The following is a 12,183-nucleotide window of genomic DNA, read 5'->3' as shown; positions in this document are numbered from 1 at the left end:
ATAAGGTGATCCCAAGCAAAGGCAATAAAAAGGGGGAGTAAAATATTCCATTGTAAGTCTATGTGAGTAGTCATTAGGAGAGCTTGGAAGCCAATAAAAAAATAGTCCATCATCTACTACAAGAAATTAAATTTCCAAAACTAAAAAGAACTCAAATCCAATTAAATAGTATGGTTAGATAATTACCCAATAATCATTGGGAAAGCTAAGAAAGAATTCAAATCCAATCAAATAGTATATATGGTTATATAATTATCCAACTATACTCGTATTAACATGTATAGTAAATGTTATGAATCATATGATTGACTTTGACATAGGTAGCAAATTCAACCATACATATATTAACATGCACTATTATTTTGGCATGTATTATGGAGAATCACTACAAGAAAAATAACTTTTTACCACAGTAGAAAAGGCTTTTTACCACGATTTTGAACCGTGGTAGAAACTGCCGTAGTAGAAAGTCTTATTTCTACCACGGTGCAAAACCGTGGTAGAAAGTCCTTTTTCAATCGTGAAGTCGTTCTTCCTACCACGGTGCAAAACCGTAGTAAAAAGTCTTCTTTCTACCACGGTGCAACTTTCTACCACGGTTCAAAACCGTGATAGAAAGTGGTATTTAATTTTAAAAAAAAAATAAAAAGTAAAAAATAAAATTACTGCAGCCCCAATGAGGCCTTTTTTTCCTTACTACCAGCCTTGCAAAAACTCCATAAACAAACACTAAATAAATAAAAAATAACATCATAACCAAAATAACTTACAATTAACCAACAACATCATATATGTATATAACAAATTCCAAATTATTGTTTTATACAAAAATTAACCATATACAAATTTCTTGCTTCTTATACCATATACCAAAATAAAACAAAAATTCTTATATCTTCTTGCTCTGTTTCAGTCTTTCTCTTACATTACATATATGCAACTTCTTCATGAGCCATATAAAAAATATAACCGCAACAAAAAAAGTAACGGCAACCGCAATCTTGGCTTTGACCTACAAAGATGTAATAGTTGAAGTCAGAGAATGTAAAGCAAGTTGTAAAGTTGTCAAAATTAAACCAAGCAAAGCAAGCATTACAATAGACTCTTCGTATTAACTCAATATCTTGGGTCATTGACATCCCGTCACCAAAAGAAATCATTTGAGTAGTAATGCATGACTACAAGAGTCCTTCAAATCTTCAATGTAATATATATCATAATCAAATAGAGACGAACCAAAGAAACATTGAGACTAATTAGAATTCTAGTTACATGCAATTAGCTTTGTAATTATATAGGCTAGCTGAAATATCATCAGCTTCTACTATATAATAGTACTTCAAGTTTTCAAATAATATCCCACAATAACAAGATTTGTTATAATTCAAATTAATTTACCTTTACCCCCTTCCCACCCCCATTGAAGAAGAAGAAGAGAAGATCCAGAAAGGTTCAAGAAAGTCTTTAGCTCGCCATTTCATAGAACACTTTTACCACCTGAATACTATATCTGAAATATAGTATTTAAGGAAGATGAAAACAAGTATACAATTCTCAAGGTGTAACCAACTTAGAACACATATATGTCCACATTTATACATGTTTTGCTGAATTAGTTTGCGATCTTACTGGTTCTTGATAGATCATGGCAGATTAGCATAGATGTTTGACACTGTTCAGAAAATGGTTTAAAGAATCTGAGCACAAAAAAAATGCTACCCAATATGCATTTGAAATGTAAATGTGAAGTTATGTTGCTGTTCTATTTCAATGTTTCTCATAATACTGGTCCTCTGCTAACAGATGTTAACTATAAAACTTGTGATATGAGACTAATTACGTTACTATGAATCTAACCAACTAAAGGGCATATTATAATCCTCATATAGAGATTTGACCGTAGGACTCCCATTTGAAAGCATAAAAAAGTAAAGATGTATAAAAAATGGAAGGACTAAGGTGGCCTTGTGGTAAAAAAGTGGGGGTGACATATTGTATGTGGAGGAGTTAAAAAACTATGAACTCCACGAGTTGAAGTACTGGGCATATCCACCCCCATTTTATCAACCTTGAGATAAAGCGAGTCATTCTCTTTTTGAGTTCTTCCAGTTCCTCTTCCATCCTAGTAGGAAATTTTGAAAAAATAAATAAATAAAATAAAAATAAAAAAAATCTGATTTGCGATGGAGAATGTTGGTGATGACTAAAATGACAGCTAGGGAAGTGCTTTGTCTGGTGAATCCATTGACCATTGACAAACTGATACCCCATGTCTGATTGTTCTCTCATTGTAAGTGTCCTTCAGTGATGAGAGTTAGTGTCATTCCATAGGGTAAAGAAATCTCTGCCCTTTTGATGTTTTTAGCTAGAGGCTTCATTCTATTGATGTCTTCAAAGATTAAGAAGTCCAAGTTAAGTTTTCTCTAAGTGTGAGCAACAAAGTCTGACTTGCAAAGGCAATTGATGACTGGAGAGAAGATGGGTTTCAGACATGGTGTCATCCCCAGTAATAAGACGAATAACACTTAATGATCTATAATTACCTTGTAAAACATCCTTAACGCAAAGTTCTCCGTGTTAGCAGAAAATCATGTAATTTCCGGACGATAAGATTGTCTAGTATAAAGTCTTATTTCAGTGAAAAATAGAACTAAAATAAGAAGTATCTTCATACTAAATAATTTTTGCCTCCTATAATACAATCTTGAAACTATGTAGGCACATCGTTTGCATGAAAAATGGCATCCTGATTTTGTTTATACAATTTTGAGCATGTATTATTGCGAAGATATGTATTAGTTGTTATTCATATTATATGCATATAATATGAATAACAACTAATAAATAAAATAAAAAAAATTAAAGTTGCCAACTTGCATTAACTCCTTAAACAACATATCGACAACTTCTCCTCCACAACAATCAATCAAAACCTCCACATACGATGATCCCATACTCCCATGCTTTCAACATTTTAAAACAAGAAATAAAAACGGCCTCCACACGGGCCGATATACCAATAAGGTAATAAAGTTCAAGATACACCACAAAATTGGTCGCTTAAAGGCATGTGACCCCCATTTAAAAATATGCAATCATAAAAGAATTTTATCGAACATAAAGACCATATAACTTACAAATTGTGATGTACTTGATAGGCCATGCAATCGACGCTCCCATTGTCGTCTTTTCCCAGCCCCTTTGGAAGACTACATTTCCCTCCAAAGCATTCAAGGCAAGACTCCAAGCAGTCAAAACATAACTGAAAACAAAGAAGGAAAGTTTAGCCAAAACTCTCACTAAGGAACTCAAGAAAGAAAAATTATATTAAAAATAAATAATCAGGGCACACACAGATCTATGAATTAATATGCATGAAATAAGGGAAGTACTTGATGTATCAAGATTTGTATGCATTATCACACTTATGTTTTTATTATGGAAAATCAGTTTTTATTAGAAACAAAATTAAATGGTTGTGTTCTTTTTTCTTTTTAAAAGGGTTTTGTGAACATTACATAGTTTCAGTGGGTGATCTGTTTGAGATCCTGAACAAACAAGTATAGAGCTGTTTGTAAAACTTATCAAAATAACATCATATATACTCTTTTAAACTCACAGGTGCAAGCCTAAGGTTACTGACTCCTATAATTGACCTAAAAAAGAATCCAAAGTTTATTCTCGAGGCTTAAAAAAATTGTGTTAAACTCGACTGCTGGATGGATGACAAATATTTGAGCAAAGGCATCATTAGCTTAAACTCGACTCTTCTTGTTTGGTGAGTGACTTATCACATGAATTTTGACAGTCATATAATAAATTATGAATGGTCAAAGGTAACTCAGATCAGAATGTTAAAACGGTCATAATCCATTCATAACACAAATAAAGGAGCGATGATTTTAATTTATAAATACATTGAATAATCAGATTGTAAAAATTTTAAATATCTACTATTTTGCACAGCAAGCTCCATAATCATAGCAACAGGACTATAACAAAAAGAGAATCAAGATTAAGACCCAGAGAAATAAACATTAGCTGAAAAGTATTCATGGTGAAACTCAAACTAGCTTTAGATAAAAGAATGTAACTAAAGCTTCAAAAAATATATTGAAACCAAAAACAATTAGGAAAAAAAAAAAAAGGCAACTTACCTTCAGGTTTATCTACATCTATCGTATCCTTTTGATATATTTACTGAAAAATATGAAAAGTAAAATAAGCAAAGTAGATAAAAACAAATAAATTGTCTGAACTTCTAACAGTGACAAAATCAAAGCAGAAAAGATATGGTAATTCAACAAACATAACATTCACCGTGAGATACATACTTATTTTTCGTACAGGTCGCTTAGCCTTTGTATGAAAAAAATTGGAAGTCATGCCTGGTAGAAGAACAAGACAAGACAAAAAAACCACAGCTCAGAGCCTAAACTCAATCCAAGGAGGACACAATTTAAAGAGACGCTTACAACTGTACATGAATTTTACAATTTAAAGAGAGTCATGGTTGCAAGTAATTCTACAATTCCATGAAAATAATAAAGTTCCTAGGAATGAATTTTTCCAACTTCCTGTATATAAGTCCTTCTGATTGTCAATAGTCAATTTGATTTAATCACAAAATATATATGAACATAATGAAACAAATCAAATTCCAATAAGATGTTTACGAATTCTTTGGAAATATATAATACATCCTATCACATTACCAGTTATCTCAAAGGGGGAAAACTGCCCTGGAAAGAAATGTTTTAGTTTTACTAATGAATTCCAAAAAATAATTAGAACAAATATTTGCTAATGGTATAAGAAACACAATTAGTGATGCTAATACTACAAGAGAAACCAAAACATCAATTGAAGTAAAAAATTATTCTCAATTGAAACTTAGAAAGAACGAACCTTCCTCCAAAATACTAATGATAACAACATTAGCATAACAAGAAGTCAAATCAAGCACATATATATCTACATATGTATGATATAAAAGTTGTCTTCATAATTTTTCAAGGAGAGTGATGGAGTAACGGACCCTTATCAAATGTTTAGGTCAACAATTGATAAAGAATGAACTACCTATGATAACAACTTAACATAAAAATAATTAATATGATCAATTAATCACATTAAAATTAATTAATAAACCAAGATGAAATGGCAGCCCATAACCATGTTCCCTTTGTAGGTCCATAGCAAGTCAAGGCCGTGAAAATATATAGAATTACTGAAATTATCCATGAAATATAAATGTATAATATTGGACAATTTTTTAGTTCGAAAGGGGGAAAAATGAAAGCATGCCTAAGCCTGTTCTGATTGAAAAGATACTTTTTTCCTTTTGGAATTATATAATTAACTTGCTGGTATCTAAAGAATTGTAAGAGTTATAAGTCTGTGATTAAATTCCAAGGACGGCTCTGGCTCTATAATTTATTATCATGTTAATGTTGTTCATGGTGGTGCAACTTGAGTGAGTACTCTTTGTCTGGACTTTAGCATGTCCTTGTTTGGTTTCTTTCCTTTATATATTGAATGTTCTAATCACCTTTAGTACAACAATAGGAACATTTTTTTTATTGCTGGTTCTAGCCTAAATAGAAGAGAAAATTCAGTACCAATTAAAGCCTTTACATCGATAAATAATATTGACTGTTGGGTGCCCACATTTGATTTATTCTTTAATTGCAATGTATCCTTCACCTTTGTGAACTGAGAATATAAAACCAGCATGTAATACAAATCAACACATACGTTTAAATAATTATAAACTTGCTAGATGTTGTTATTTGTTTTGCTTTTTCGCTAATATTGTTGAAGCTTAAGCTTTAAGCTCTGGGCTTATGTATTGCTCAGCTCCCTGTTATTTGCTTTGTTAAGAAATATGCATAGGCAGATAGTACTTCATTTTTCATCTTTTTAAAACATTTTGCTGAATTGATGTTGTGCCTAAAACTGATAGCTATGATGTGCTTCAAATGAACATTTACATCTACTGTTAGAGAATTCTTGGATCTCTGGATTTTTTTCAATTTTTGTTATTAATTATTTCTCTTTCAGATCAAAATTAATTGGCTCCGAACAAGTATTCAAATTCAAGTAGCAGTGATAAATAGAGATTGAAATTTCAGTGAATTCATTTAACATGGAAATGGTGTAGCTTAGTTGTTCTGTTCCAAACCCCCGCCTATGTTAATGAGCAATAGAGATTAAAAACATCGAAAAGAACACAACATTGTATTCTCTATAAAACCCGAAAATTGTTTTTCTTCATTACCAGACGGTTGACATAATTAAATTACTTAAAATTTCATCTAAACAATTTCTCAAACACTATGCATGCACATAGACACTCACGTAAAGGATTGCAACTAGTAGTAACCATCAATCCAACTTTAGAGACCAAATTAAAACTACAAATGCACACACAATGTCAAGATATTTTTCAGAGTACTGTTCAAATCATTTTGCAAAACAAGAATTACAGAACTTGATAAATTGATTTAGAAAAAAAAAAAATTAAAACAAAACCCATACGTACAAGTTACCAGTTGCAGAGAGAGGGCTTGAGAGTTGAGAGACAGCGGGCCAGAGGTTGAATCTTGCGAACGGCGAACCAGAACTGGAACAGCGGGCGATGGAAACTGAAGGATATGGGTTTTGATTTTTTGAACAATCTGAAATGATATGCCGATATGGGTTCTGATTCTTGTAGATTTTGTAGTTTGCAGTTGCAGAGACAGAGAGAGGGCAAGTTCAGAGTTGAGAACGAGAATAGAGATGGAGGCGATTTGGGAGGCTGATCTGATTCTTGTAGATTTTGTAGTTTGCAGTTGCAGAGACAGAGAGAGGGCAAGTTCAGAGTTGAGAACGAGAATAGAGATGGAGGCGATTTGGGAGGCTGATCTGATTCTTGTTGATTTTGTAATTTGCAGTCGCAGAGACAGAGAGAGGGCAAGTTCAGAGTTGAGAACGAGAACAGAGATGGAGGTGATTTGGGAGGTTGAAATGATTTGCCCATGTGAGTGGTCTGTCCGCTTGTGCGTGTGCGTGTGGGGTCTGAAATGATTCGCCCTAAAATATTAAGTAAGTAGTGGGAATAAGACCCGCGTAAAGTGTAGCACCAAATTCTTTCTACCAGGGTGCCTGAACCGTGGTGGAACAACTTATTACCACGGTTTTTCATTAACCGTGGTAGGTCTAAATTTGAGTTAAATTAATTTACTTTTTTATATAAATTTACTTTCTATCACAGTTCTTTTATAACTATGGTAAAAAATACAATTACTATCATAGTTTTCTCTTAACTGTGGTAGAAGAAATCTTTTCTTCTACCACAGTTTTAAAATAACCGTGGTGAAATATATTCTTTTTACCACGGTTATTTTAAAACCGTGGTAGAAAGGGCATTATAAAAAACTGTTTTTCTTGTAGTGAATAAACATTAATTTAGTAGTAGTTTCTTTATATAGACATTGTTGGCAGACCCTGTAAGCATCTTATGGCAAGTATAAATAGAGACAAAAGGGGAGCGGAAAAAAACAGAGTGGATTTGGCAAGAGCCTCTAAGGAAGGATCAATTAATCTTCATAGCGGTCTTGTTCAGAGTCTTGTTTGTTCTCGCTCTCTTATTTGTCCATGGGTCCGCACTAGGACCTGATAAGGTTGCGGCAATATACGCAGCAAGTCATGCAAATACAAATCCTCAACCTCAGGGACATGGCATTGTGGGGGCGGCAGCAATAGTTGCACGTCAAAATATTGCAAATCAAATTCCTCATCCTCAGGAACATGGCAATGTAGGGGCGGCGGCAATATTTGCACGTCAAAATATTGCAAAACAAAATCCTCATTTTCAGGAACATGGTAATGATTAGACGACGCATATTCCAGCAGCTGTATTTATAAAAGGAGGGCAAAACTAAAATATATGATCCATTAAAAACCAATACAAATATATCTTCATGTTACAGTTGTGAGATATAGATTTTGTAATTGGCTAATTTCATTATCAAAACAAGTTCTATCGAGTTGTAATTTTTTGGTTCAAAATTTCAAAGATTAAAGATTAGATGCAGCTTTGAAGAAGCAAGTCAAGTGTTCATGATAAACTACACTCCAAGATAATGAGGACAATGTTCTAAGAAGGTTGAGAGGTAGTGAGAACAGTTAGGAAGGTTCTGGAAGGTCCGGAACAAGTTTACTTGCAAAATATTGCAAAATTTCAAGACTGCTCATCTTGAACTGGTTCAAGAGGGCTAAACCGGTTCAAGAATCTGTGGGATTCCTCACTATCCATCTTGAACCGGTTCAAGATCGTTGAACCTGTTCAAGGTCTTCTAGCAGCACTTGGATTTTAGTTTCCTCTTTGTTGAAAGTTTTCTTTTCGATTCCAACTTTCTTACAAGTCCTATGCACGAAATTATCATATTTTCTGAGGGATTAGGACTTTCAAAACTCTATATAAGCCATCTCATATACATTGGTTTATTCATGGCTTTAGGGAAAATCAAGTCTATATTTTGAGAAAGCCTTTAGAGAGGGAAAAAAAATTCAGTAAATCAAATTTGATTATTCTGAATTTATTTCTGAGAGCACACATATATATTCATGAGAGATTTAGTTGTAGTGTTCTCTATCTCATCGGAATTAGAACTGTATTGAAGATTCAAATATTCTGGATGATCAGCAGGATTTAATTTTTCTATAATCAAGTTCAGATCTTCAAGAACAGAAGTAAACACAATCACACTTTGAAAGGGTTGGAACATTCGTGGAGTGCTGTCTGATCTACCTGTTACTCTTCTACTAGTATCAAATGTAAGTCTGAGGTTGAGTTGTTGTTGGACAGGGAGTCGCAAAGCCAGAGGATCGTCAGCGGTTGGTGTGGTGTAGAACGATAGGGTGTGATTTAGAGTCAAAGTTCGGTATACTTTGTTTCAAACATAGTGGATTGGTTTACTTTGGACTGCATAGTCCACAAGGTTTTTCCCATGCAAATAGCTGACGTATTTTATCAACTGGGGTTTCCTCGCTAAAATTCTGGTGCAATCTCTCTAACTCTAACTTGCTTTACTTTCATATATTTGTGATTGTGGATGCATGTTTAAATTGGTCATATAATTTAATCAATCATGAATTGAGCAAGTTGACCTCATAATCAGATCTAGGTCATTAATGGAGTTATTCACAATTAAAATCAACTAACTATTTTTGCACCCCGCGTAACTCTTGTTTTACAATTTGGTATCAGAGCGGGTAACTCGATATACAGAGCTGATCATCTTTGCCGATTAATTGTTGATTTTTGTATCATGTCTGAAAATTCATCCATTGATGTGTTATCTTTGCCTCCTGTTTTCGATTCTATCACAAGCATGCAAATTGAGTGGTCAAAGTTTTAAAATGATTTTGAAAAATTGTTAGAGAAATTAGAACTTGCGGAACTTGATAGAGATATTTATAAGTTTGAAGTTTCTATCTCTAATAAGAATTTGGAAGAAATTGGCTATAAAAATTTGAATCTTCATAAAATTGATTTTCTGGAAAAGGAGCTTAAGGAGGTAAATTTGTTTAATAAATCACTAGAACTTAAAATTGATAATTTGAGTAGTGAATCTGTTAAATCAAAACAGTCTTTCAAAAAATTGATATTGACACTTGCAAAATTGATAAGTTGAAAGGAATGGTTGGGCATGTTATGAGTAACAAAGATTTGACATCAACTTCAAAGGATTTGTATTTTCAAAAATCGAAGGATGTTTTTGTGGAAGTTGAAACCAAACCTTGTGTTATTACTAATTTTCCTAAACTTATTTCAACATGTCATTTTTGTGGTGAAAAATGGCATATTAAGTATAAGTGTCAGATAAGAAAAATTGAACTAGGAAAGAATTTGAAAATTCTAGAAAGTTCAAATTTGAGGAAGAAGAGGATTAGGACTGTTAAGCCTTGTGACAATTTGCCTAGAACAATAAGGAAATCATTGCATAATGAATCTAAAATTGTTTGGGTAAAGAAAGAGAATTTAAAGTGTCTTGCCATGCACACTGCACTTGGTCCATGTGGTTGGTATTTTGATAGTGGTTGCTCTAGGCATATGACAGTAGATAGAACATTGTTTACCACTTTTAAGGAATGTTCAGTTGGTACTGTTACTTTTGGTGATGGTAAAGCTTTTACTGTAAATGGTAAAGGTAAGATAAAATTTTTAGGAATTAGGGAGTTAAAAAATGTTCTATATGTTAAAGGTTTAGCTGCTAATCTGTTTAGTATTAGTCAAATCTATGATTAGGAGTTTCAAGTCAATCTTATTCAACAAGGGTGTTTTGTAACTAATGAAAAATGTGAATGCATCTTGAAAGAAACTAGAACTTCTGATAATTGCTATGTTGTGTGACGGCCCTGGTTTTTAAGCCAGTGTGTCCTGTGATGAACCGAAGATTGACTCAATAACGGATCCGATATGCGGAAGCAAAAATAGAAAATAAGACTCTAAGAAGTCAAAGTGACCTTCCATGATGTCGTAGAACTCAATAACAACTGATGCGGAAGCAAAAGATTGAAAATATGACAATAAGCCCCCAGAGGCAAAATAGTCATTTCTAAAAACTATAGATTCGGGTGCCACCGAGCACACCACTGGAAGGACAATGAAAAACTAATCAAGATGGACTCAAGAATCGCATGATTCGGAGTCTGGACGAAGGAGAAACAGCATGACGACGAAAAACGAAAAACATCGACCAGAAGGGACTTCTAAGAGTTTACGACTCGATGAAAAGTGAAAATGAATCCCGTACAAGGATCCAGGCTCAAAACAAGATAATTTGCAACAACTTTCATTAATTACACAATTGCCCCCACAACAGGGTTAACTGCAAAACTGCCCCAGAATGAAAATATCTTCCAAAAGATATTTTCTTAGATACCCCTGAAATAAAATATCTTCAAAGATATTTATAAAAAACACCCAAGAAAAGAAATTAATTTCAAATAATTATTGTGACGACCCTGGATTTTTCAACCCAGTGTGTCCTGTGGTGACCCAATACGGATCCGAAATGCGGAAGCAAAAGATAGAACAATAGTCTCTAGAGATACAACACTCCTCTAAGACACCAATGTAACCCTCAATGAGGTCACGAAACCCAAAGGAAGAAAATGAGGAAGCAACATTTTAAAAACGGATAAGAATGAACCTAGGGGCAAAATGGTCATTTCACACTACAATAGGTGCCACCGTGCACACCATTGGAAAGACAACGAAAAATTAATAAGGATAGACTCAAGAATCACTTGATTCGGAGTCCGGACGGCAAAGATATCAAGTTCTGAAGTCGAAGGAAGGGAAACCCTATCTCGGTTCGAACCAAAAACAGACACTACCTTACTAAAACTTGAATAACTTGAGCCACAAGAAGAATCTGAAGGTCTAATTTGTACCATTGGAAAGCTTATTTCGACGTGATCAATTTAGACTCAAGAACGGACCAATTCGGAGTTAAAACGAAGAGGTTATGATGATTTGAAGTCGGAGGTACAGTGTTGAACCAAGACACACACACCTGTGAACAGTACTTCGAGGGCTCAAACAAGGACTTTGAGCGCTCGAAAATTGCCCTAAGAAATCTGCCTAAAGTTTGAGCACTCGAACTCCCCATTTAGAGCGCTCGAACTCTTGTAGGCTGCTCTTGAAATGCTGACTTGAAATGCAATTTTGAGGACTTTCTGGACCTTTTTGAGAAAAACACAAAGAAGAAACTACCCTCAAAATCATGTTTTCTAGCCAACCATGCCAAAAGAAAACTTTATTTTTCAAGTGAAAATCCCAAAATGCCCTTATGCTCAGTTTAGGCTCAAAACGGCAAAAAAATGTAAGTTTGCAACAAACATACTTTTGACCCCAAATGCACTTCTAGGCTGAAACGAATATGCACGCAAACGTAATAAGTGATTTTGAGCACGCGGGAATGGTCCGTGGCTCCCGGAAACAACCGATGCAAAATCCGACTCCCTGACGGCCTAAAAGGGGAAAATGAATTTGAAATGGAAATTTTGAAAACCAAAATTAGCAAATGGTTAGAATTTACCATTTGGCCCTTGGCCACACTTCATGCATGATTAATGAGATCCTACGGAAGAATCAAAACGGAATTCCCACGCCCGATGCAAACATAG

The 12,183-nt window shown here is 34.1% G+C and overlaps 1 protein-coding gene across 1 annotated transcript; it reads right to left on the bottom strand.

Moving 5' to 3' along the window:
- Positions 1–766: 766 nt before the first annotated feature.
- On the bottom strand, positions 767–10,605 carry LOC132277542 (uncharacterized). The gene is made up of 6 exons (XM_059779392.1): positions 10,516–10,605; positions 7,703–7,899; positions 6,545–7,062; positions 4,335–4,388; positions 3,138–3,262; positions 767–1,012 (listed from the first exon to the last, which is right to left on the bottom strand). Exons 1-5 carry the CDS (start codon positions 10,603–10,605, stop codon positions 3,252–3,254), a joined length of 870 nt encoding a protein of 289 aa, XP_059635375.1. The 3' UTR covers positions 767–1,012; positions 3,138–3,251.
- Positions 10,606–12,183: the final 1,578 nt, after the last annotated feature.

This window comes from Cornus florida, unplaced genomic scaffold (assembly GCF_030987335.1).
Source record: "Cornus florida cultivar Cherokee Brave unplaced genomic scaffold, ASM3098733v1 CherokeeBrave_3.0.0_Hap2_Chr10, whole genome shotgun sequence".
Lineage (NCBI taxonomy): Eukaryota > Viridiplantae > Streptophyta > Magnoliopsida > Cornales > Cornaceae > Cornus > Cornus florida.
Note: the sequence above shows the minus strand (reverse complement) of the source record. Positions and strands in the feature narration are given on the sequence as shown.